Genomic DNA, 27173 nt, shown 5'->3' with positions numbered 1-27173 from the left:
ACCTTTGGGCTTCAGCTTTGGCCCCAAGTGGTGGGGCTCAGGCTTCAGCCCTGGGCCCCCCAGCAAGTCTAAGCCAGCCCTACCCACTTTGAGGTCCCGACCCACAGTTTGAGAACCACTGGCCTAGTGGATGCACAACAGGCTCTTCTCTTATTCTTTTAAAACGTGGCTTATTTAATATTTTTTTAAACAACTTAAAAACCCCACGAAGAAAATGATTTCTATCTACACGTCTGTCTTGCCGTCTCTGTTTTGCCCGCAGTGGCAGACACAAATATCCATTTTACACTGCTGCTGGGTTTTTTTTATTTTTTTTTATTCCTCTTCATTCTGCTCTACAAAAGGATCAATTTTTGAGGATTCTTTGCAGCAAAATAACAAACAAACAAAAAACCAGGTTCAGAGTGCAAACAGTTAGATGGACTGAGGTTTTTTGGATGAAAGAAACTGGAGGGAAAAGTGAATCTTTAAGATATTGCCCTGGGTCAAAGATGTATTCGACTGAAAGTTTGGTCCCTGCTTAGTACTGTTGCAGCTGTTTTAAAGTGCTGTGTATCCTTGGGCTTTGGTAAAAACAAAAAACTGTTTGTTTCAGATCCCATGGCATTTTATTCGTATTCATATTAAGAAGTGCTGTACTCCACAAATAGTCCCATTGATCTCAATGGGATTACTAACGCTGGTCCGGGTCCTCCTATGCACATGTCCATCCATGCTCACTGGTTTTGCATGGCCACGTTTGTCCGTGTGGGTCAGCTTGCAGGATCAGAGTCGCCAGTAGCATAATAAGATCCAGAAGGATTAATTTTAATAATAATGCTATAGATGAATGAGAATAGGAAGAAATTGCTGCCATTGTATTGCGTTTCATTCAGGTTTACTTTCCTCTTACCTTGTTTTGAAATGGGGATTTGGGCAGGCGGGATGGAAATTGTGTAAAGATTTCCCTGTTCCAGCGTTTGATTCTGCCCAGGGTAAATCACAAGCACTTGTGTCCTAAACCCCAAATGTCTGTGTTTGGAATGTCTAGATTAGCATTTCTAGTCTACTAGTCAACTCAAGTCAAAATGGGGAGCACAAGCGCTAATCTAGACATTCTTATAGAGTAAACGTCTCTTCTCTGCATGACCGCTACCATTTCAGCTTTAAAGGTGCCTTGCTGGGGTTCATTAGTGTGAATAGCCAAGAATAACAAAGTATCCTTGTGACCTAATCAGGTTAGGCCAAAAATCCTCTCTTGGAACACAAGGGTCGCTGTAATATTACTGAGAAAGGGAGGCAAAGAAAGGTACAACCTCTTTGCAATAAACCAGCGTTCGAAAAATAATCAGGACTTGGACATACATTAATGCAGAACCTTTGTTGCATCCCTTGAATTTCTCTTGGAAAGGAGCCAAATAGCTTGCTAACCTACCTCCACTTAGAGGCAAGTTACTAAATAATTCATCAACTTCTTATAATATTGGCTCTGCATGTCAGGATTAATAAACCCGATCTTCGTGCTTATAGAATACATTTAACTGTAAGGCAGGATGATACTTGTACGTTCTGCTCGCTCATGCATGTTTTGCACTTAAAAATAAAATATGGGTTTTGAGAGCTAAGAGCCTGTTTGAATACAAATCAAGGTGTAAAATCCTGCATATATTATGTAGATTCAGGAATCCAGAGAGTTTATTCCTATATATTTATTTGTAGAGCTGAGTGAAATTTGGAAATTCCAAATTTCCACATTTGTGGTTGTCCCAAATTGGGACAAAAAAATTCAGAATTTCTGTTATGATCAAACATAAGAAATGTTTTTGCTAAGGAAAACATTTTGACATTCCCAAAATCAAAATGTTTCATTTTGGTGTATCAAATTGACCCACAATCCCCTCCCCTCCCCTCCCCCCCTTGTGGTGCATGGCCTCATGGGAGCTGTAGTTCAGGGACATTCTCCAAAATGGGCCAGGTTCCCTAGCCAGACCTACATCTCCTTTGATGCACCCAGTCTTGTGACTCCAACGATGTGCCACGGAAAGCTCGGTCATAAAGAAATCTGTATTGTATTATGGGAGATTTAGTCCTCCAGGGAGCCCAGTCCAATATAAAGAGCGAGAGCCCCACAGGAAAATAGTTCTATTGAATTGTTTCAAAACTAAACTTTTTGGGTTAGTTCAACAAAATGAAATATTCTGATTTGGATCAAACGGACCCACAACAAAGTACTTCTGTTCAATTTTCCCATGGAAACGTTTTGATTTTTCAGGAACTGCATTTTCTGTCAGGAAATCGTTCCTGACTAGCTCCATTTATTAGCCATTGGCTGAAACAGGGTCATAGGATCCTGTCTGGGTTGGAAAGAGGAGCCTTTATAGACGGATGGAAATGTAGGGCTGGAAGAGACCTGTTGTGAGACAGGACCAAATATACCTAGATAATCTCTGACAAGTGTTTACCCTGATATTAAACCTCTGATGATGGGGATTCCACAATGTCCCTTGAAATCCTATTCCAGTGCTTCTCTATCCTTATAGTTAGGCAGTTTTTCTTATAACTAATCTAAATCTCTCTTGCTGAAAATTAAATCCATTACTTCTTGTCCTACCTTCAAAGGAGATTGAGGGGCATAGAGCAGAGTCTATAGGAAAAACTATTCCTCTTTGGTTGCAGAAGTGACCTCCAAATGCCATGATACCATACCATCAGCCCTTTGGGTTTTATCGCTGTTGATGTGGTTTTTCAGCTCTCCACAGCATTCTAACTTGGGCATTAACATCCAGATACCTGTTTATAATGCACAAACAAGAAGTGAGGTACCTCTGAATGTGTACAGTCTAGAGTCTGCAAGCGTGGGTGAGGAAAGGTCAAACTAATGACGGCCACTATAACAGAAACGGAGCACGTTAGGCAGACAGCTGTCACTCCAAAGGTAGTGAATGTACATTGTGTGCTCAGTTGACAAGTATGGCCATGAAAACAGATAGATTAATTGCAATTCCGAGAGTGCTAGAAGCTTCCCAGAGACACAGTGGATGGAAGGAGTCTGGGACAAAGAAAGGAGGTGGATCCGAGATGAAACTAAAGAGACTAGAGTGGGGTGATAACTATCTTTACTTCATGTATTCTATAATGCAGCATGCCCACAAGATGAAAGGAACACTTGCAGACTTTGGCTTTTCAGTATGATGTTTAATTTTTAGATAAGGTGACTTAATGTTTCATACATGTGATACTACTGTTGTTTCTCGATTCTGTGTCCTACTGAAGGTGGGCTCTTGTTTTTTCTTTAGATCGTGATACCTTTCTTCAGTCTCCTAATCAAAGACATTTACTTTCTCAACGAGGGTTGTGCCAATCGCCTTCCAAACGGCCATGTTAATTTTGAAGTGAGTAGAACATTTTATTTAGAACTGGATATTACTTAATTGCCACTCCTTTAACTCCCTGATCAGGAAACATAACCCAGTTCTTGATGTTGCTTTCATTGGGAACAAAATTAGGCCACAAGTTTAGTACGTTTACCAGTTACTAGTAGGGATCCTCAAAAATCTTGAGGGGATGTTTTTATGTCAAAAAATACAGATTTGTTAAAATAAAAACATTTTGTAGAAATGTGTCGATGTTGCCAATTTTTAGATAGGGATGATGGAAAAGTCACAATGATCAGTTTTGATAGTTTCAATTCATTTAATCTAAACTTAAATATTATATTAATTTAACTATTTATATATTTAAATATACTAGAAGTAAAACTTTTATTTTGCAGAAAATATTGATGTTTCAGCCTTTCTTTCCAAATTGGAACAAACTTTTTGAAACATCAGAATTTCCCATGGAATGGAAATTCGAGGTCCCAACCATCTTTAGTTGCTATGTTCCACTGCTTGCTGGGATGTTGTATTATCTGCGTGGTACAAGTCAGTCTCTCGGGGTTCTGCCTTTTAAATTCTCTGTGCGGTGTGAGCGTCTATGCATGATCGCAATATATTAATGTTCTGCACACATACTTTCTACTTGTAGGGAAATGCTATAGCACATAGACGCACATTAGTTTCAGTAACCTTTTCAGAACCTGAATCGTATGATCTGGAATGCCCTTATGTTTAAGGTTGATCAAAAAAACTTTTTAAATGAAACATTTTACTGTTGGAAAATGACGTTTTGTCAAAACTGGAATTTTCCATGTGGAAATATCTATTTTAGCAGAACTTTCCATCATGGAAAAATCTGAACTTTTCGAGTCAACAAACTGAAACTAAATATTTGAATTTGGGAACATCAAAATGTTCGGTTTGGATCAAAAATGTCAAAATGAAACACCCAAACTGGATTTTTTTCTAAACACTTTGTTCTGCAAAAGGTTGTGATATTTTAATATGGGTTTTGTCTCAATTTGGGACAAAAAATAAATGTCTAAATATTGGAATTTCTCCAGGGACAGAAATTCAGTTTTTCCACCCCTCTTGTGCTACCGCTTGGAAGTCTGGCTTGTAATTAGCCTAATTTAAACCCAGATTCATTTATCTATGGTCAATCAAGCAGATGGCTAAAATTCATTCGTCTTATGTTTTTGTTTCCTCCCCTCCCCCCTCCCCCCCCACCGCCCATTTATAGAAATTTTGGGAGTTAGCGAAACAAGTGAGTGAGTTTATGACATGGAAGCAAGTGGAGTGTCCGTTTGAGAGGGATCGGAAGATCCTGCAGTACTTGCTCGCTGCCCCAGTCTTCAGTGACGATGGTAAGGAATACACCGTGCGCTGCTTTTCCGATGATTATGTGCCAAATATTGCTCACTCTCTTCCTGTATGAAGTTACCCCATTGCTCCAGGACTAGGTCGTCCTTCGTCACAAATCTAAACGTGATCTATAAGTGACAGTGGACCCACAGAAACACGGGGAATAAAAGTTACCTTTTGAAAGTGTGTGTGTTCTCTGAAAAGTGGTTTTGGCCCCTTTCCCTGCTTTAAAATAAAAGATTATAAGTCATGGAAAAACAAACAAGAATCGGGAAGCAAGTCCACAAAAACATAATCCAAAGTGTATGTATTTGCTTTGCCTTTCAGAAGGCTTTGACCTAGGGGATGCTGCTAGAAAAACAATCTGGGACTCTGCCTTTAGTTCAAAAAGCAATATTGCTCTGAGCTCAAACCTTTCTTTTGCAAGTGTTCGCTCCTATCTTCCTATGTTTTAAGTTTCCTCAGCAATTCTTCTTTTCCCTGAGGATAGTCTTTGTTCTCATGTACTTTTTGTTAGTATTGACTGAATGCAATTGTGAGTGACGATGTACTTGGTAATGGAACTATGGCGCCATAATCTGATGGATGGCTAATATGAAGAGATTTTATTTTGCTGCAGGACACTGTAGGAGAATGGTGAATTTTTAAAATGCCAGTAGCACTAATGCATCAGTCTTCCCTCTGATTGCAGCACTTTACATGGCTTCCTATGAGAGCGAAGGTCCTGAGAATCACATTGAAAAAGACAGATGGAAGACTCTAAGGTTTGTGTCAAAGGTTATTGGCATCAATAAATCAACAGAGTGAGATGTAATTCTAGCATCGGACAGTTAAAAACCAAATGACACATTATATGCTTCAGCAGATGGGACAGAGAATCAACTTGAAACCATCTCTGAGCTTCTGGATTTTCTGGAAGAATTAGTACAGCCACTTCTTATTTATCTTGCCCCAGAGGGATTTGGAGCGCAGCTTAATTTTAAATTGGGATATCCTGCCCAGCTCAGTTTAGAAAAACCTCTCTGAAGTTTTAGAAAGCTTTTCTCGCTGATACTGTGAGCTCAGTTTCTCAAACAGAGGTGCCTGAGTTAGCTGTCCCATTCTGAACCTGGGCTCTCAAACCTAGCGAGAGTTTTTGGGTAACTCCATGTGACGATGGATGACTTCACTTTGGCATCCAGGTAGGAAAACAGAATTTGGGATGTCTTGTACATAGCTGCTCCTCTGCTGCTGCTATAACACATGTCGTGTGTTCATTCTCTTTCGTATGCTTATTCATGGAGAGAGGGATGGACAGGGCTGTAGCATTGTCGCAGCTGCTTTAAACTGGGCCAACAGTTCTCAAACTTCATTGCACTGGGACCCTCTTCTGACAACAAAAATTACTAAGTGACCCCAGGAGGGGGGCTGAAGCCTGAGCCCAGCTGCCCAGGACTGGAGATCTCAGGCTTCGGTCCCAGGCAGTGAGGCTTGGGGTTCGGCCTGGGTCAGTGTAACACCAGCTCTAGTGACCCCAATAAAACAGGGTCCCGACCCACAGTTTGAGAACCGTTGAACTAGGCAATAACCTTATTGTAACATTAGACGCAGGGCCATCCTTAAGGATAAGCAACTGTTTGGCAGCCTCAGCAACTCATAGCTCACACTAGTTTCTCTGGTAGTAGAAGCAGAGGGGAAAGTTCACAAAGCCTGTTGTGGGGTGGGTGGGGTTGTTGTTTTTTTTAAGCTGTTTCTAGTCCCATCACCTTACCCCCAATTCTTTGCAGCAGTGAAAGAACCCAGGACTCAATTTTCTCCAGTATGTCCCCTGGCAGTACCTGCCTTCCTCGCTTGTGGTCCCGCAGAGCTTAAGGCCATCTTTGGTGTAATACATTTACTGCTCTTGTCCACTCTTAGGGTCCCAGGGGGCATACTAGAGAGTGTTCTGCAGCGTAGAGTTCTTTATGGTTTTGTTTTCGACCTAAGCAGATGGTTGCTGTTCAGCTGGCTTCTGCTGTAGGCACGTTTTTCTTCTCGCTTGTGCATCATGGGAGACTTAACAGTTCAATGCGATTAGTGCCAACCCATTGAGGGAGGGAAAACTCTTACTCTGCAAATGGGATGGCTGGGGATGCACACACCCAGTGCTGATTATACTCAGACAAAACAACAGAGAAAGAGAGAGAGTATGGCCTTGAAAACCTGCCAGAACATGTGATAAGAATGCAGAAAACTGAGGTCAGCGTTATGGGAGGCAGTCTGAGCCTATCTGAGGATAGTTGCATCACTGTAATGAATGCTGCTATTTACTCTTTCTCTCCCTCCCTCCTTTAGGTCAACACTTTTAGGCAGAGTTTAACATGTGAGATGCCTGCTGCTCCTGCCGCTACTGTGTGATGTGGACTAGGAAGGGGGGACCCAGCTTGATTTATTTTGTGTGTACTGAATGGCATTGAAGTGATGTGAACTGTGCAGCCAATTGAGAAGACATGTCAGCAAAGATAAAAACAAGTTAACTCAAGAACAAACAGGCACCTTCTCAGATCGGACAGATCAGGTTAAATCACAACTCACTTGGCTATTGATTGAGGACAGGAATGGCAGAATCCTTTGAAGATCTCAAGTTCCTTGTATGAATCATTTCATAACACCTGGATGGAATTTTTCTCCTTGTTTTGTTGAAGCTTGCTGCTACTAGGACTTTTAAGGTTTGGTACTGGATTATAGGGCTTTCCATTCCTCCAGCTGAATCCCAAATCTGCATTAGAAGAACTTCCACTCCCAATATGCTGAATATAGCCAGGAGCTCAGCCTGAGTCAGCATTGCCAAGAAGGGCTAGGACTGGATTAAAAAAAAGCAAAAAACCTGGCTGCTGTGGGGACTTCCCCTCCCCTATTTTAATGATAGTTGTTTGGTTTTTGTTTGTTTTTCCATAAAGTTTTTGAGTTGGCTGCTGGTTGGCAAACTCATTGTCATTCTAAGTTATATTTTAAAAAAAAGTAATAATAGAATCAGTGCTGTGGTAGGAAATTCAGGCACTAGAAAAATACAGTAACTATGTAGCTGGGACTATCTTACATCTTCTAGTAAGGTGTTTTGGTTTTTGCTTTCAACTGTTTACCACCTTTTTCTAGACATTCTTATATTTTTACTGTAGCCTTTTGTTACTCTACATTTCCATACTTGATGGCTACTTCCTGTATTAAGTTGAGCAATCTGATTGCTTTTGTTTTCTTGAATTCTACTTGTGAAACCACTGCACAGGCTGCATTACAAATAATATCAAATTCTGTGTTATTTAAGTCGTCATTTTTACAATTGCTTTTTTATATATATATATATAACAACTGGAGTATGTAATCCAGTTGGACTGAAATGGTAAGATGCCAAGAAACAAAAACAATTTCTCTTTGACTACAGCTGTGAACAAAAACAATCTCCTTTGTGTTTGCTTCCTGGATTATCATTGTTATGACTGTGAAATAGCTCACTTTGTTACACATCTAATATGTCTGTTGTCAATCCAAGTACTTAGTCACTGTATTTATCCTAGGAAAAATCCTGGGGAATAAAGAGAAACCGTAGATTTAGTCTGCCCTGGATGGGAAGTCACATGCTAAACAAAGGGACAGGTTTGTAAATACCATGCCACTATTTAAAAAATGGAAAAAAAATAAAATCATGTATTTATGTTGCACTGCATCTCTCTAGACTTTCAGATGTGTCTACAGTGTGCCCTTCTAAGCTACCAATATAGGACCTGGCTTGGGACAACATTGAAATATGTGCTTCAGTCCATCCTGATTCAGACAAGCAATGAAACACATGCACAAGGATAAGCACATGCATAAGCACCGTTTCTGGATAGGGAAGTTGTCCTGAATTGCCAGCTGCTGAATGGTACAAGGTGTTGGAAAGGACTGATTGGTATATTTTAATGGGGCCAGATATTAAAATGCAAGGAACTTAGATGGTGAAGGGAGGGTTTTTTGAGAGGGTTGGTGGGAGGAGGGAGGAAGATACTGGATCTTTCCTATTAGTCTGTCTCTCTTTTTTTCCTTTTGTTCATTCCTTCAAGCAGGGGCGGTCTCCGCTGAGACTAGCAAACATAGCTTCCAGCCATCAGGACTTCCGAGGAACCTTGAAATGTCCAAGGCATTTTATATTTCTAATGTTAGAATATTGGGAACACTGTTACAGTCTTTCCTTTTTAAATACAATGACATGGCGATGTGATCATAAGATACTTAAAGGAAGGAAGTTTCCATGTTGAACCACTTGCTGCCCGCAGACACCTACTCTTTTTTTGGCTTTGATCACAGGAAAAGGCAGAGAGAGAGGAATGAGGGGCTAACTTAACTGTGAAAATAATTGATACGTTCCCCTCCTGCCTTGTGTAACACAGCTAGACTCCTGGGCTGGCTTAGACATGCATTTCTAATTGATGTAGTTGAAATGATGCCTTTGTAAATAAAAGAAGGAATAGCATTAAGCAATGTCAGCCTGAAGCGTGGGCTCCGTGTTGTGTATGTGTGGTGTTCCTATTGCGGAAAGGCAGATGCTAGTAACCAGGAGGCTGGGCCTCACTGCCCTGATGGCAGAACAGCAGGTGCAGCGGCCTGGGACTCCGATGTAAAAGTGGATACAACTTCCACTGCCCCAGGCAAACGGGAGGCTGCTTATTGTGAATGTTAATGAACTTTAGTTTTTGATGATAGGGATGCGAGTCTCATCGCTTTCCCTTCTCCTCCCATGCAGCTCTGCTGTTCCCATGTGAAAGGCAGAGAATGCCCTGGATGCAACAGAAAGGGGAGGTGGGTTGAATGCCACTCTTAAAAAATGGTAATAGGAGGCGGCTGCTGAGGAATTGGGCTCTAAATGCAGCCTGGGCTCTGTAGTCACAACTTCATCAGCTTTCACAGGAGTTGTGCTCACTTATGCCCCAGCTGAATTTCGTCCACTGGCATTTTAACGTTCCCAAATCCAACACAATTGGATTGACTGTGAGGCATGGAGAGCCCTGACATGCCAAGCTAAGGTTAGCCCCATCCTTAAAATAGAGTTCTTTCAAAGGGATGCTCACCTCTGGTCAAGCATTGCACACTTGGCTAATGAGTACTGGTGAGTGGCTGGAGGGGAAAGATAGAGATGGAGAATCTTCCTCTGGCAGTGGCCAACTCCTGATACTTCAGAAACAGGTGGATCATCCTGATCTTATGGCACTTGGCTAGCAGAGCAGGAGTTTTCAAGTCATCAGACTACTCAAGCACCTGAAATGAAATGCTACACACCTCTGAAAGGTGAATAGTTCTCAAAACTCTCACTTAGTTCCTCTGGATTCAGTGGCTTTACGTTCATTGAGCAGTGCACCAGCTCAAAAGGGCAGAGGTTCAGTGTGGAAAAGGAGTGAGAGCAGGACACAACTTACAGTGAAATTACAGGGGTGATTTATCTGGAACCTGGGTATCCATTCTCCAGTAGTGCCTGTGGGGACAAGATGATTACCAGGGCCTTCAGGATCCACAGACAGCAGTTTCTCCAAAAGGGAGCTTGTCATTTGGCTGATGGAGCACGTGGTGACCAAAAAAAAACAAAGGTAAAGCTAAGTCCCTTGCTTTGGATGCAGACTCAGCATTGACATGAATGTAGGCGTCATTTGTTGTGTGTAATAAATAGTGAGAAGCTTGTTTTACAGTTGCCATCTGTGATCAAGCCAGCAAGAGAAAATATACCTTTGATCAGCATGTGGGATAAGACCATGCACCACTGTTTCTCTTGCGACTCCCAAGACATCAAATCTTGACGAGTGAACTAAGATTCCACCGAGAATTAAAAGATGCATCATTTTTAGATGAGTCAAAATGGTATCAGCCTTGCGAGAGCACTCTCAGTAGGGTTTTCTCTACCACCCAGGACTGTAGCATCTAAATGCTTTCTAAATTAATCAGTGATGCAGAGTGAGCTTGCTAGTGTACCTCACAGAGAGGTCTGCTCTCTTCCTTTCCCTCGTAGAAGAAAATTCCTTGGGTTGAACCAGTTAGACCATGCCCAGTTAGTTCCCCCTCGCCTCCTCCCAATCGTTCTTCCTGGTTACGGAGGGAAAGTCTTCTCACACAATGGGGCCGGAAGGGAGTCGGACACGGGATTAGGCTGCTGTCAAAGAGCCCATTCCAGACCCTGACCTGTCTCTAGCAGCACTCGCTCGTTGGCTCTGGATTGCTTCCGTTTACAGCCAGGCACTTTTAAACCCACCAATCTGATTTTTACGTCCCCTGTGGATCTGACCTTTTCATATTTTGATTGTAAGCGGCTCAATTCAGCGCTCATTAAAATCAATACCTTTGCCGCAGACTCCAAATCTCCTCTTGATTAACACGGGTTTAAAAAAACAGTAAATATTTTCAAAGCACTTCAAGAGTTTAGGCCCTGATTCAACAAGGTGCATAAGCGTACATGTATCTTTAAGTGTAGGCATGGGCACAGTGAGGGCAATGCTTCAAAACCTGACTGAATCAGAGCCCTGCAGCCTAATCCAAAGCTCTTTGACGTCAATGAAAGCGAGTCCACTGGGCTTCACCGAAAGGCCTGAGAGACTTAAAAAACCACTGAGGCCCAACACTGCGATCCGTCACCAAGCCTGAGTTAGGCACCCACGGCTTGGCTACACTTACAAATTTGCAGCGCTGCAGCAGGGCGTGAAAACACACCCTCTCCAGCGCTGCAAATTGCGGCGCTGCAAAGCGCCAGTGTGGTCAAAGCCCCAGGGCTGGGAGCGCGGCTCCCAGCGCTGTACGTTATTCCCCACAGGGAGGTGGAGTACGGACAGCGCTGGGAGATCTCTCTCCCAGCGCTGGCGCTTTGACTACACTTAGTGCTTCAAAGCGCTGCCGCGGCAGCGCTACCGCGGCAGCGCTTTGAAGTGCTAAGTGTAGCCACAGCCCTAGACTCGCTATACACTGAATGGAGAGAGGTAGGTGCCCAAGTAGCCAATCCATAAAAGCCAGCTGGCAAGGCAGGGAGTGGCCTAAATCAGCCAGTGGGAGATGCTGAGGACAGCGGTGAGTGCTAAGCCCCGCCCCCTCTCTGAGATAAGCTGCCTGACTCCAAGCACCTATCTGGAGGAGGAGGCACTCGCCTTATGCCTTTAAAAGCCAGTGGTTAGAGCACTTGCCTGGAGACTCAGGTTCAAGGCTCCGCCCTCTGCCTGAGGGGGAGAAAGGATTTGAACAGGGGTCTCCCACCTCCCAGGAGCATGCTTTCACTGCTGAGCTTGGGGATATTTTGAGGTGGGGCTCCCTCATCCTCTCCTGGTGATCCTGTTCCATAGGTGAGCTGTTCCACCTCCACCTTCTCCTGCTGCCGGTAGGCAGTCTCTACCTGTGCCTACCCTGAGGTGGCCAAATGCCAATCTCTCCTGGTTGTGACTCGCTGTGGGGCTTAAGTGGGAGGTAGGGGGCTGGATGCCAAGAGGGAGGTGGCAGTGCACACACCCAGAGGCAGAAGCACAAACTTCCAGGAGTTTTGTGGCTCACAGTGGAGCCAAAATGGATTTAGGCCCCTAAACCCAACAGCTGAGTACCTCTGCGGAGCTGGGCCTTAGTGTCTGAACCTGCATTGTGAGAAGTCACTGGAAGTTTTCCCACTGACTTCAATGTATGCAGGATGAAGTACTTAATAAAATTATCTCCCTTAAAAAAATTAGTCAAGGTAGAGGCTAGACAGATTCATATATGTGAGCCCCTGACACCTCCCTCACCTTTCATGGGTTATTTTCAAAATGGAATATAAGTGAAATGTTTAAGTTAACCAAGAACAAAACCGGACAGCTGCTATCTACCTACCTATTCTAGGTACTGGTATAGCCTGCAGTAGTCTCTCAGTGCCTGACACGCTGTAATCTATCAATTCTCCCAGCGGCCCTGAGAGGTAGGGAAGAGCGCCCACCCCCTTCCGCTATCTTCTGACACAGCATAGCCAGAGGCTAGCGACCCTGGTAAAGCACACGTCCATGGAGCTATACAGCTGCTCTGTTGTGACACAGCTGTACAAAGGGAGCAGGGACCCACTCAAGGTCAGTGCTAAAAGGCCTATTGACTTAAGTGGGAGCAGAGCTCAGTTAGGCCGAGGCTGAGTGCGGTTGAAAAGCCCACTCTTAATTTCGAGGGCAAAACCAGGTGAAAATACTGCTCTCCCGTGGAAAGCATCAGTGAACAAAGGCCAAATACACTGGGTTGTTGTCAAAATTGTTGGCCAAAGCGCATTTCCAAGGGTGGGGCCTGCTATATTGCTTTCCAAACACTCCACCGCAGAGGTTCACAGCATGAGCTTTCTCTCCAGCCCTTTACCCTCCTCCTTCCCTTTGTTAAATGAGGGGAAAATGAGCCAGAACTGGGTGACTCATGTGGGAAAGGGAGTTCAAAGGAACACACCTTGCCTCAACCAGACTGATAGGGCCATGCTACACCTGCGTGAGCTGGCTCTTTCTAAAGCTTGCGCTAAATGCACAGAGAGGTTTTCAAAAGTGTGTGGGGGAGGCATTCTATTCACCACCTGTATGCTCTTTTTGTCTTATTAAATTGAACCACAGGATGAGTTTGTGTGTGTGTGATATAGGCAAACAGGCACACCTGGCCAAAGTCTGGTTCATTGGGCTTTATTTTGCTGGAGGAGGGTTTACTTTTTCTCAAGGACACCCCAAAATATGCTAGCATATCTCCTTCACAGAGAGTTGAAATCCTGAAATGATTCAGCCCGTTGGATAATTATATGTGGTATAAAGCAAAGCAGAACACAGCCTACTGCATACAAAATAAAGATGACTGTGCTGTTTGTTTCAATGCTTCTGCTGAAACTGTTCTTCAGCAGGTAGGGTGACCAGATGTCCCAATTTTATAGGGACAGTTCCCTATATTTGAGGCTTTGTCTTATAGCTGCCTATTACCCCTCCACCCCCTTGGGCTGATTTTTCACACTTGCTATCTGGTCCCCTGATCAGCAGGAGCCTGTGGAAAATGTGAATTAAAGCTGGTAGCAGGTTTGTTTCTTCAGGCTGAATGAGGGTTTCCTTAGAACTTCCCATCCCTGCAGTTTTCTGACAGCTCTGGCCAACGTGGAAGGAGCTGGCGAAAAAGGAGGAATAGAAGATGAAGAAAAGGAGCGGGGACAGGGCAGCACAAACAGCCGTGAGCTGGGCAGGACTATCCTTCCTTTCTCCAGTTATTACTCGGCACGGCAGGGTCAGAGTTAACTGCCAGGGATGGTTAGCCCCAGATTTTTCAAAAGCAATCAGCCCCCATCACTTGCATCATGCACTGAGCTCTCTTGAAAAGCTGGCTCCAGGGGTCGGTGCTGAGCACAGGACTGTCTACACCTGGGGTGTTAATGTCAAGCCTGAGTACTGACACCCTGCAGCTGCGGAAGCCCTCGTGTTGTCTGTAGAGCCCTGGAAAAGGAGCAGGTGGGTTAGATGAGACCTCCCCCTCCCCCCTGAGGAGGGAAGGGAAAGAGTTGTTATCTGCTAAGGAAACTTGTTTTTCTGTAGCTCTGGATTGATAACAGGAAATCTGGTCTGTTTATCTGGTGTGGCTGTAGCCTTCTTTTCTTTTCTCTGCTGCCTGCCTCCCCCTTCCTGGTGTCTGTAAGGTGGATGGAGAAGCAATTAGGGTAAGGTTGTGTTCTCTTCAATGCAGGGGATGTTTTGGGCCTATGCTTGGGGGAAAGCCTTCATTGCAGTGCGACTCCCTTCTGACAACAAAAATCACTACATGACCTCAGGAGGGGTGACTGAAACCTGAGCCTGCCCCCGAGCTCTGCTACCCGGGGGGATGGCAAAGTCAAAGGGCTTCAGCTCCAGGTGGGGGACCTGTCACCTGAGCCCCACTGCCCGTGGGCTTTGGTTTCACGTGCTGGGGCTTGGGCTTTGGGCTTGGGCTTTGGCCCCGGGCCCCAGCAAGTCTAACACCAGCCCAGGAAAATGGGATCATGGCCTGCTTTGGGGTACTGACCCACAGTTTGAGAATCACTGAGTTAAGGGCTCAGAACAATGAGGAGTAACTTAAGAATAGAAGTAAAGATCATCTTATGTTTAAAGTACAGGGTAGGAAACCAGTGGATATGTGTTCTCCCTCTGTCCTGCTGCAGGTTCCTGTGTGATTATAGGCAGGTCATTGAACTTGGCTGTACCTTATTTTCCCAGTCTATAAAATGGGGTTAATATTTCTCTACCCCCCACAAAACTATTATGAGACTGGATGCCTGGAAAGCATGTTCGATCCTTAGAGAGAAGGTATTTTACAAATGGAAGTATGTTACATTGTACTAGTAAAGTTCTGTTGTTTGGTTGCAAGCAAGGAGCTTGTTTGTCTCTGGTTTTGCATTTTTCTATAATAAATGCATCTTGTTTAAGGGTCTCAGATTCCATATATCATGAGAGCAAGGAGGAAGAGGGTGGAATTCAGGAGAGACTGAGATGGACTCTAGGGAAGGAATGATAGAAACATTTTAGAAACAGAGAACTAAGTCTACAAAGAGCAAAGAAGGTGGGAAGAGACCATGCATTGTGGGAGAGTGCAAAGGGGATAACCATCTCAGACCCAGCATAAGAGGAGGGACTTGCTGCTTTTTTCTTCCTGTGTTTCTACTTTCCTTTCTTTGAAAAGAGAATAATAATTTTTAAAAATCACTATGAAGAATGGAGGGAAAAGAAAATGGCAGGGAGATGATGATTTAGAACTAAAAGGAGAGGGGGGAAAAGACCGGGCTAAAGAAATAGAATAAGGAAAGCAAGACTTGTAGGTTAGCAAATGTTCTTTACACTTCTCTGATGGTATTTTCTTTGCAGACATCTGGTATCTGCACGCGTTGGGGCAAGGGATGGATTGCCTTTTTCTGCAGTTATTTATCAACAGACTCTAGAAATCGTGATAGAGCGATCCGCCTGGGGCCTGTTGATAAATAACTGCAGAAAAATGGTAAGGAACCTAAAATTCAAGCAAATGCTCCAGCAGATGGAAACCTCGCTGTTTGTTTGGAAAACTGTGCCTGCGCAAAACTGACTTTACTGTTGGTGGCCATGCTCTGAAGCCAAGGAAGTGGGTAGCAGCTCAAAGATCCATCTCCTCACACGCATCTGTTTGTTTAAAATTCGTTAATTAAATCTGATTAGGATTATTTCGGTGCTTCACCCCCAAACCCATAAGCCCTAATGTGAGGAACTGGGCACTGCCACTACGTGCTCTGTAGATACACTGAGAACTACAGGACACCCACCTGAGTCTGAGGAGGAGTGACCCAGAGGCTAGGCCACTAAAAGGAGTTTGGAGACCTGCGTTTAGGACCCTTCTCAATCAGTGTTCCTGTTTGATTTTGGGAAAATCACTTGCTCTCTGTGTCTGTTCTCCATCTTTAAAATGTGGATAATAGCACTTCCCTGCCTCACAAGGGTGTAGTGAGTACATTAAAGATACTGGGGCCATGGAATTACCTTAGGTACATGGAACCCTTTTCCTGAACACGACACAGGCTTTATTATAAATATATTATATGTATTCGAGCCCTGGCCTCCGCTTGAAGGAAATGAGACCATTTTCAGCACTTTGCCCACAGCTTTGACCAAATGTTTTGGTAATTTCCAAGAAGCTGATACAAAAATGAATGTACGTTACCATATGTAACTCTTCCTTTTTATTGCTTCTTGAAACCAAGTGTTTGTACCAAAGAGATGATATGGTAGATTTGGGCTAGGGTGACCAGATGTCCCGATTTTATAGGGACAGTCCTGATATTTGGGGCTTTTTCTTATATAGGCTCCTATTACCCCCCCCACCCCCACCCCCATCCCGGTTTTTCACACTTGCTGTCTGGTCACCCTAAGTTGTACTGTTGCATAAATAACAATAGAAAAAATCTTCAATAATTGAACATAGTGCGGGGGTGAGGGGGGAGGCAAAGGGCTAGTAATGATACCACCAGTGGTGTCTCCATCTTGAAAATAAAGACTTGAAGAATAGATGGCTCCAATTCAAAATCCAGCTCTAGGGTTACTTGAAAAATTTCTGTACCTCCTTTTTGATTAAACGTGTTTTTGACTAAACAAATTATTTTGTGTGGAAAGTGTCTGCTTTTCTCAAAAAAATGTGGTTTCCTGCCCCAGAAAACACCCCCCCTTAAAACTGGGTGATGGGGGGTGAGAGTGGGAAACATCTGAAAATATTCAGATTTTATTTGCCAAAACCTGGGGAAAAAACAACTTTTGGGTTTTAACAATATTTTCCATGGAAAACTTGACAAAAATGAAAATTGTTTTGTATTAATCAAAAATGGTGGGGATGGGAGGGATCGGCACGTGTTCTGACTAGTCCTTCATGGCTCTGACCAGCCATAGAGATCCAGACACTCTGACATAATGTTTGCGTCTGGACCTTGGGTCCATTTTTAATCATCATAAAGGAAGAGCAGCAGTGAAGAGTACTTTCCCCTTGATAAATAGGGAATGTGTCTTTGAATCTCTAAGTGTGTGCTGGCTGCATCAGGTCAAGGCTTGGAAAAAGTGAAAGGCTCATAAATTCATACTTAGCACTGCTTAAAACCAGACAGGTGTCTGTGCACCCAGTAGCTCCCATTGATTTCACAGTGTCATTGTCTTCAGTGGGAGCAGCTGGGTGCTTAGTACTTCACAAGTGGGCAGGTGAGTCATGGTGCTTTGAGGCAGCTTTTTTTTTTTTTTTTAAAATATCTTGGCTTTCTATTTTTATTTTTTAATCATCCCCAAGGAAAAGATTTTCCTTGTCTTTTACTGCTGAAATTTTTGGCCTGCCCTCTCTCTTTCATAATGGGGAAATCTTATATGAGATCCCTCAAGTTCAAGCTGCAGTGGAAGTAGGGTGACCAGATGTCCCGATTTTATAGGGACAGTCCCGATTTTGGGGTCTTTTTCTTTTACTCCAATTACTCCCACTCCTTGTCCTGATTTTTCACATTTGCTGTCTGGTCACCCTAAGTGGAAGCAGAAATCTGTAGAGGCTTTACCTGCCTGTCACTTCCAGTTGACACTAGTTGTGCTGCTGCAAATTGTAATAGAGTCTTTGGAAGTCAATGGTGGGGTGACAGTTTATATCACCTGAGGAACTGGTCCCCAGTGTCTTAGTCTGGGTTTCTGAATGGGATCACTTCTGCTCTGCCCCATAGCCTAGAAATCAGGCCGGAGGATTGAAGAGCAGAGCAGAATTCACTCTTGGATGGATATCAGTCTGTTCCCCCATACCTGGCATTACTAGCAGAAGCATATTCTGATCAAACACAAAGTATTTCCTGTGAGAGGTCTAATAGCACCGCCTGGCGTTGCAGATGTGGGTTGTTGCTGTGTTTCAAAGGAGACTGTCAATGACTATTTGTGACCAACCATTACAGGAAATACTCTGGGGGTTCTTTGCAAGATAAATACTCTAAAATTCTTCATGGTAAAGGCAGGTCTCAGCAATGAGTAGTGACCTCTTTAGTGAGGTTACTGGACACTGACTCTCTAGTTCTCTCTGCGTTTCCTGTGCTGCTGTGTATCTTCACACAAGGTTCCTCCAAGTCCTGGACTTAAATAAGCAGTCATGGATGGGATTTCTGACTACATTACAAACCCAGTTGCCCTAAATAAATTCCTATATTCTTCCTGCAACTTAACTGGATGAGGTATTATGCTCTCTTGCTTCACTTCCTCTTTTAAACTGTTTTGTAGCGTTATGTGATGTTACACAGCTTCTGCGTTCTACCCCAGAGGTGACTGCATTTCACTGGTGGGTAAAGGGATTACTGTCCCAAAAGCCTAAACTTGCTGGCTTTTCCCAGCTGTGAACTGACAACAGAAGCAGATGTGTCACAGCCCACAGTTTGTACAGTACTTGGGGATGAAAGGGACTGTATGCACTAGTGGAAAGTCTTCTATAGGGTTTTCCATGTTCAACAGTAATTTGTCCATTGGCAAGAAAGAGACAAATTTCTCTCTGACTGGCCTTGGTTTTGGGAAAACATTTCTGCAGTTGTCCAGAAGCTTATATAATGTTTCTTGTCATTATGATGTTTCCCATGCCATGAAAACATGTAACACATTTGTGTCTTGAAATCCTGTGTCTGCGAGTACGAGAAATGACGTAGCACAATTACTTACATTACAGTAAGGAAAGAAAACAAGGTTTGCAATTTAACAACTTAAAAGAGAGCCGAGAGGAAGGAGAAGATCTTGTAGTAATGCTATCAACCGTATTGCTGTTTTTATTTCTGCATTTAAGGCACCGTTGCTCTTCTTTGGCTGATTCAGCAGATGTGACAACATAAACAAAACAATTTGCAAGAGTTCCCAGGGACCTGTAAATCAGGCAGCATAGATATTATCTGCTGCAGCAGTAGGGGAGAGAGGCTGCGAAGTAGAGCGAAAGCAAGTGTGTTGCTTGCAAAGAGTCGTTAGAGCCACCTGGTGGTTGTGAGTTGGAAAAACGCAAACACTTCAGGTAAGAAGATTCTTTAAGATTCAGATCTTTCTTATAGTTGTGAAAGTCCAACAGTTGGTACTAAAACAGCACCCTTTGCCAAGCTAAATATAATAGTACTGCATTAAAACTGCACTCCTGGAGAAGTAGCTATTGGGTTTCTGGGAGAGCTGAAGAGTTTAAAAAATAAAATGTTACGTTTCACTCAGCTACAACACATATTTGATGGCATTTTGAGGTCAAGTATAAGTTTGTTGAAATGTATAGGTTATTCTTAGCTGTTTTGTACATATTCCAGTATGATCTGCCCAATTAATCTTATTTTTAGCTTGTTTCCTTTATATAATAATAAAATACTCTGCAATTATAAAGCACCTCCAAGCATTCTACTAAGGTGAGAGGAGTATTCCTATTCCTAAATAAATCCCCCCAGAATTACAACAGATTACACCAGGTGAGAATCCACCCCAAAGCATTACAGGAGCAAGTTGCAAACTCTGGTTTGAGATAGACGTTAGTGTGAATGAGAAATGAATGTCAGGCAACTATAGTCTCACGCTCCATGTCCCTTTGTGACAAGATGCTGCCCTGCATAGTGTGAATTTCACAAACTTCATGTTGGAAAATGATCTCGCACGTAGAGTAGTGACTGTAAGAGAGTTTTCAGAGTGATAGCCGTGTTAGCCTGTATCAGCAAAAACAACAAGAAGTCCTTGTGGCACCTTAGAGACTAACAAATTTATTTATTTTGTGAGCTAAAACCCACTTCATCAGATGCATGGAGTGGAAAATACAGTAGGAAGATATGAGTGAGTCACCAATGGTTGAAGCAGGAGTCAGGTCTCCTGGGTTCTGTTACTTACCTTTTTCAGAGGGGTAATAACTTCATAAATGTTTCCAGAGATCTTTGAGATCAATGGAAGATGAGATCAAGTGCAATGAAGTATAATTCTCTGCAGCTATAACTGCAATGATTCTTCCCTACATTCTACCTACCATGGAACAGTCACCTCTCCAAAGACAAAAGGAAATCCATCCTCATCCGGTTTGGCTCTTCCAGGTGAGACCTGTTCCTCTCTATCCCCACCCACCCCTTCAATCAAGTTTAATTGCGTGTACCGGTTCTTGGGCTCTCACTCACTAGCGTTCCCAGCTCATAATTCCTCTCATGAAGTCGATGAGGAGAATATTAGTGTATGCGGACAAATGGTGCCCTCTTGTGATGAAAATGAGAAACAAATGAAAAGATGGAAGGAAAACAGAAAAGCGCATAGTTACACAGCTCATAAAGGAGAACATGGAGGAACTTTTAATGGGAATATCCTCCAGCCCTAAATTCTTATTTACATAGAGCGCACATGCTGTCTTTCTTCTAGAGACCACTTCTCAGTAGATTTAGACTGAGAGCTAGTGGGACTTTGGCTATCGTGGACAGGAAAATAAGTTGTTGTGTAACCCAATATAATTTCACAGGGCTTTGTGCCTGGTGTGGACTTGGCAAGTCATCTTATATATGAGTTAGCTGGTTGTGGTGAACTGTAGACTCCTGCTAGGCTCTAGATGTCACCTGAAAGTGCGATTATATTTGGGAATTGGCACTTGGCTGACAGCAGAAAAAAACACTGAAAAGCACCAAGCTCTGTGTCAGGACTATTTAGGGATGTGTGTGTCTGTCTCTCTCTCTCTCTCTCAAATGTCTACTGTTAGCAGTTGTATTCAGCTGTGGTGTTTTGGTAACTCTTTATTTGGTTTACAAATCCTCGCCAGAAACAAAAACCATAATCATTACAACAATAAGCTTCTTTAAAGAGAGGCTATCCGGGAACATAGTCATCAGAGCTCTGTGTTAAAGAGAGTGTTGCCATATTACAGGGTGAGAATCATTGCAATACCCATGACATGTCATTTTCAGTGACTTTTCTTAAACTGAAATCTCTGTGTAACCAGGCATGTCTCTCAAGCGTTAATATTTTTTAAATGCCTCGGCGTGCTTTTTTGGGCATGTGAATGTACTGCAGCTGAGCAGTGAATAAATAAGAACCAAATATCTAAGAGTCTATTTGTCCTTTGTCTATTTTGCTGGGCATGTAATCGGTGCACTAATTTTTCTATAAGAACCTCCCAGTGTGTGTGATTTGCACCATTCCTCTACAGTTGGATTATTTGCCTTTCTCCAATGAGAGGCTATCCATAGTTTGGCTCAACTGCTTATTTATATGCATGTGAGATCTGCCAATGGGTGAGCAGAAGTGGATCCCTTTTTCCATGGAATTACCATTATTTACATTCTAGGCTTTGCTGATCTGTAGTGGGGACCGTGGATTCCCTGCAGTCTGTGGGAAACAGCTTTCCTCACTTCACAGGACACAGTGTGACTGATCAGGTTTTGGCTCTGCAAAACAGGCAACCCGGACGCCCTGTCCATGCAATGGTGATGCTGCTGTTCTGTTCACGTATAAATTTGCAGCACCTCCATGGTAAGGGATGTTAACTAAAGCTCCCAGTGATGCAAGCTGCAATGCTTGGCTCTGCATCAGTCCGCGCCGGTGGTGTGTGCGAGCACATTGGGAAGGTTTGCTTTCTGAGGGGAAGAGGTAGCTGTGATACCGGTAGCGGTAGTGATGACTGCTGCTGGCAGATCTTTGTGTTTGGGCCATTGACTTGATCCTGCAAGCCTTATTCACGTGGTGTGACAAAGTTCCTCCTCTACCTTGGTGGGTCCTGCACTTATTGGCAGATTTTGCTCACCTCAGAGATCTTCCTGTGTTAGATCAGGAGTTGGGAGGTTTTTTGGGGGGAACCCAGGCCCACCCTCTACCTCAGGTTCCAGCCCAGGGCCCCGTGGACTGCAGCTCTCTATAGTGCCTTCTGGAACAGCTACACGACAGCTACAACTCCCTGGGATACTTCCCCATGGCCTCCTCCCAAGATCTTCTGTATCCTCACCACAGGACCTTCCTCCTGGTGTCTGCTAACGCTTGTACTCCTCAGTCCTCCTCCAGCACACCCTCTCACTCTCAGCTCCTTGCGTCTCTTGCTCCCAGCTCCTCTCACACGCACCACAAACTGAAGTGAGCTCCTTTTTAAACCCAGGTGCCCTGATTAGCCTGCCTTGATTGATTCTAGCAGCTTCTTGATTGACTGCAGGTGTTCTAATCAGCCTGTCTGCCATAATTGTTTCCAGAAAGTTCCTGATTGTTCTGGAACCTTCCCTGTTACCTTACCCAGGTAAGGTAACCTGGGGCTAATATATCTGCCTTCTATCACTCTCCTGTAGCCATCTGGCCTGACCCTGTTACACGTGGGTAATTCTTATTCGTGCAAGAAGTCTCGTTGTTTTCAGTGGCACTACTCACTCAAGGAAAGCTTTGAGCCCTGACTGTTCCTTGCATAAAGAGTGGACCATGGGCCATCTCTTGTGTGCAGAGCCCATGCATCAGTCACTGGCTCTTCGGTTAATACTAGCAGGTAAAGAGGAAGGATTTTTACATGCGCCCTGGATCTCACCACTTGAAAGAGGGAGGTGAGGAAGAGAAACCCCAAAGAGGCATTTTGGGGAAGCGGTGACTTCCAGTGACCCCTTCTCTTTTGAAGTGCCGCTCAACGGCTCTCACCACTTGAAAGAGAGAGCAGGAGGCTCTCTCAGGAGAGGGTGGGGGAAATAACAGCGCCAGCCCTCTAGAGTGCTTAATCTTTGGAAGACCAGCCCCTGAAATTTTGGACTCTCCACGTTGTTGTAAGATATGACATGCAGAGGCCACCAGTACTGAGCCTAATGCTTTGTAGTCTGCAACGAGGGATCCAGGGCAGCAGCAAGTCTCGTTATCGTCTTGTTTAAACACACAGCAACCCTGATGAGAAATTGGAGGGTAAGTTTTGGGAGGCCAGGACTGCTTGGTGTTTCTACAGTGCCTGGCACCATGGGGTTCTGCTCCGTGACTGGCTCTCCGAGGTGTTGGGAGAACACACGGAGATCATAGAATGCTACGTCACTCCTCCCTCTCTTCAGTATTTTTATATGCTCAGTTCAGGCGTCTGGAAGAGGGAGGTAGGTCCAGAGGTTAGAGTGTCAGCTTAGCGCTTGGTAGACAAGGGTTCAAATTCCTGCGGTTTCTTGGCCAAGATCTGGGTTCCGGTCCCTGCTCTGCCGTCGACTTCCTGTCTGGCCTCGGGCAGCTCCCTCAGTGTCTCTGTGCCTCGGTTCCCCACCGGTCAGGTAGCTACAATCCCAGTAAATCACTGCGTCCCCGCGGGAGGTGCTGCATTTCCTGAGACGAGCAGGGCCAAAGTGGCTTTAAACTCCCATTGGGCCATCTGGCTTCTGCAAGCACCAAGGGCTGATTTGGCCACTGGCATAAGTTAGGAGTCCCAGTGCTGCTTCATTTTGACTGTCTCTCTGCAGCTGCCCTGCGGCCCAGAAGCCCGACTATAGTGCCGACTCCTCCTCCTGCCCTGGCACGCCTCTTCCAGCATCAGGGGCTGGAATAAACGGAGCGAGGGGAGTGCAGAGCCAGGTTTGGGGCAGCTCCTGCACTAGGAGACATTCTTCCCTCAGCTGTTGCAGGCCTTTCATCAGGCAGGAGCCAGAATCTGGTTCTTTCTCTTACTCTTTCCTCTGCACTCAGAGAAACTCAAGGTTTGTCATAGCAGCTCAGGCCATTGGCTCGTCTACACTGACAGCAACTGGCACTAGATGCTGTAGAGGAAGGTGCAAGGCGGACACTTATTCTGTAGCCTACTATGCTCAGGCACGTGATGCCTCCTGCGTGTGCTTTAAAATTGGCCAGCTGTGAGAACTAACATGTGAGCCCTTAAAATGTGGCTTTGCATGTGCATTTGTGCTGGCAAGCCTCAATTGCCCTAGCGTTCGCAGAAGGCCAGCGCCCGAAGGGCAGGAGCAGAACCAGAGCACGTTCCCTTTAAATGCTGTTCGAATGCTCATGGAAATCGTTCTCCTGCTACAGCATTCGCCCAGCCCTAGGGACAAGGCACTTTGCCACCCCCGGGGTGGGAGTTAGCTCATCACCTTCTGCAAATAATAATAATTGTATTATTCTGCAGAGGGGGAAGAGCAGGGGATTGGCTTTGGGCTGTGGAGGCAGCAGCGGAGTTAACAACGGGATAATATTTCACTGATTTCATCTGGGGCAGCAGCCCTGCAGAGGAAACAGCCTCTTAGCCAGTAAACTCCGGAGAGCGGCTCCTCTACAGATTAGTGTGTTGTGCGCACTGATGCAGGTAACCACAGACCCAGCTGCCAGTGAGTCATGAGCCAATTAAAGCAGCACTGGTCAGGAAACGCCCACTTTCCCAAACAATGGCTCAATCCCATTCTGCCTCCCTCTGCTCACTTTTCAGCCTACAGGGCATCTGGGTACCTGCAAATCGTCTGGTTAGGCACATTTGATGCAAATCGATGGCAGAGCTGTAATTTTGAACATAAATAGCATGTTGGGAAGTGCCTGCGTTGAAAGCTCTCTCCCCGCCTCATTGTGTCACATCGTATTACTGCCTGGTACTTCCCATTAGCATAGGATACGGTCAACTGCAGCAGGATCTGGCATGTAAAAAAGTGCGTGTGGTGTGTGTGTGGGGGGGCGGGGGGAGTGGAGACAGAGAGACCAGGGATTTGTAATGGGTTACAGAGCCTTTTGCCTCTGTCATCGATTCAAATCGGGCCTAGGTCGGCAGTGTCTGAAAGTCACCGCTCTGGGAAGGCCGATCGACAAGAAATGAATCTGAATGGCTGTAATCTAGTTCCTAGTGTCCCCACCATCCCAACTTTGTTAGCAGTCTGAGCCCTCTAGGTCCTAGAACCATGTTCAATTGTCCAATATCTGTGCTGAGCGGGATGGGTGCAGAATCTGAATAGGGAAGATGGTCCATCTCTGGCTGAAGGGGGTGGGGGGAAGAAGTTAGCCTCTGTCGTATCATGTTACTTAGAATAAAATGGTATGGCCAGCCCCCTCCTCCCCTCCCGGGATTGGGCTGTCTCTTGGAGGTTTATAGAAAGAGAGATTCTCTAGAGGCAGGTTAGCCCATAACTACGGTTGCAGGGTTTCGCACCTTCCTCTGAAGTATCTGGTACAGGCTGCTGGGCTAGATGTACCGCCAGTCAGATCCAGTACGGCAATTCCTATAACTAGTGACACAAGGCAAAGCTGAGGATCATTAATATCCTAATCCTGGGATACTAAAGCTAAATCTCTGGAGTGACATGTAGCCCTGTGTGTGGCCCTCTTGGAGGGTCTGAGTGAGGCATTGCTTGAAATCCAGACAGTAATACAATGGTTGCATGGAGGGGAGGGAGAGGGCAGGACAAAGTGACATGGGCCCAGGTAGCAGAACAGGCTGCTCGGTCTCAGGCCCGAGCTCACTGCCTTTAATAGCAACAATGCTATGAAGAGAAACAGAGCAGTGAAATCAGAACAGCCTCTCTTCCCGTACAAGTCCGTCCTGCATGCTCGTTGACTGGTCTGAGCTCCCAGGCCACACGCAGGGAAGGTCAGCAGCTTATGAGGTCCTTTATTAGCAGGGTATAGAGGCTCACTTGCTCAGCTCCTGCCACTCTTGGATGGATCTGTGCCGTAGAGCTTGGAATAGCAGGTTTTTGCCCAGGGACTAGATTTAGTGAGAATGTCATGGTGGGCCCTGAACCCCCACACCCTATTGCAGCCCGACTTGGATCTCAACCAGGAGTAACTCCGTCAAAGCATATAGCTGGATTGGTGTGAGAGGAGAATCAGACCCCACTGTCCCATGCAAACCTGTGCTTGTGCTGGTAGCCAGCTAGCTTATATGACCTGTCAGGTTTGTGTGGGTTCTGGCTCAGATTCTAGCCCTTTATTTAGCTGTTCTGATTAATGTAACCATCATTAATTACCAGATTTCCTTGCCTGAGGTAAGCAGAACTCTGTAAGGCTGGAATACATCTTTCTGACTCTTGGTGAGATGAAAACATGCTGCCTCCGCTACTGGAGGTTGACTGCCCCCCGTCTAGCCCACCACTTGAGAATCGCCCAATAATAAATAATGGCAAACAGATTATTGCTGCAGTGCTGAATCCACTGGCCGGCTGAAGGAAAAGTAAAATTGTTTGAGTATACGGCAGTGGGGTGTATACCCTGCTCTAACAATAGCACAAATTGAAATATGACGCATCAGAAGGCCTTACTCTCGGTCTTCCCTGAAAATGTTAAAGTAGAGCAAGCAGTTGTGCAAAGTAATGCAATGGAAGAGGAGAGGGATGCAAACTTTTTGGCCTGAGGGCCACAGCTGGGTGTGGAAATTGCATGCAGGGCCATGAACGTAGGACTAGGAGGGGGTGCAGGAAGGGGCTTGGGGCAAGGGGTTGGGGCGCAGGAGGGGTGGGGAATGTACGAGGGGGCTCAGGATGGGAGGTTGGGATGCAGGAGGGGGTGCAGAGTGTGGAAAGGGGTTCAGGTCAGGGGTTGGAGTATGGGGTGCAGGAGGAGTTTGGGGTGTGGGCTCTGGCCTGGCGCCACTTACCTGGAGCAGCTCTGGGGTGGCAGCGGTGCACAGTGGAGCTAAGACAGGCTCCCTGCCTGCCCTGGAAGCGGACGGTGCCATGTCCCTGCGGCCCCGGGGTGGGGGGCAGAGGGCTCCGTGCACTGCCCTCGCCTGCAGGTACCTCCCCCAGAAGCTCCCATTGGCCGTGGTTCCCTGTTCCCCGCCAATGGCAGCTGCGGCGGGGGCGGTGCTTGCAGGGAAGAGCAGCGCACGGAGCCCTCTGCCCACCCATCCCCCAGGGGTCACAGGGATGTGGTGCCAGCTGCTTTTGCGCCACGGGGGTGGCAATCCGTAGTTTGCCCACCCCTGTGCTATGGTGTGAATTGCAATTGTGTTTCTAGCGAGTGTCTCCTGTGCAAGGGATCCACTGCGTATACATAGGTATATTTATTTGATACCAATGGGGAATGGGTATAGACTTGTGTGTAGACTTAAAATGATATAGAGGAGTATAAACCATAGGAGCTG

General features: G+C 45.2%; 1 protein-coding gene across 8 annotated transcripts in view; it reads left to right on the top strand.

Annotated features, from left to right (window-relative positions):
- The window catches only part of RASGEF1B (RasGEF domain family member 1B), a 470215-nt gene extending 461819 nt beyond the window's left edge, over positions 1–8396 (top strand). For all 8 annotated transcript variants that reach the window (XM_045018874.1, XM_045018870.1, XM_045018871.1 and 5 more), the window contains 4 exons: positions 3276–3371; positions 4600–4723; positions 5413–5485; positions 7035–8396. In XM_045018874.1, the coding sequence (XP_044874809.1) occupies positions 3276–3371; positions 4600–4723; positions 5413–5485; positions 7035–7059 (318 nt within the window). In that variant the 3' untranslated portion in view covers positions 7060–8396. The remainder of the gene's footprint in view (positions 1–3275; positions 3372–4599; positions 4724–5412; positions 5486–7034) is intronic.
- The last annotated feature ends 18777 nt before the right edge of the window (positions 8397–27173 follow it).

Source organism: Mauremys mutica, chromosome 5 (genome assembly GCF_020497125.1).
Source record: "Mauremys mutica isolate MM-2020 ecotype Southern chromosome 5, ASM2049712v1, whole genome shotgun sequence".
Taxonomy (NCBI): Eukaryota; Metazoa; Chordata; order Testudines; family Geoemydidae; genus Mauremys; species Mauremys mutica.
This window is presented reverse-complemented; position numbering and strand designations above follow the sequence as displayed.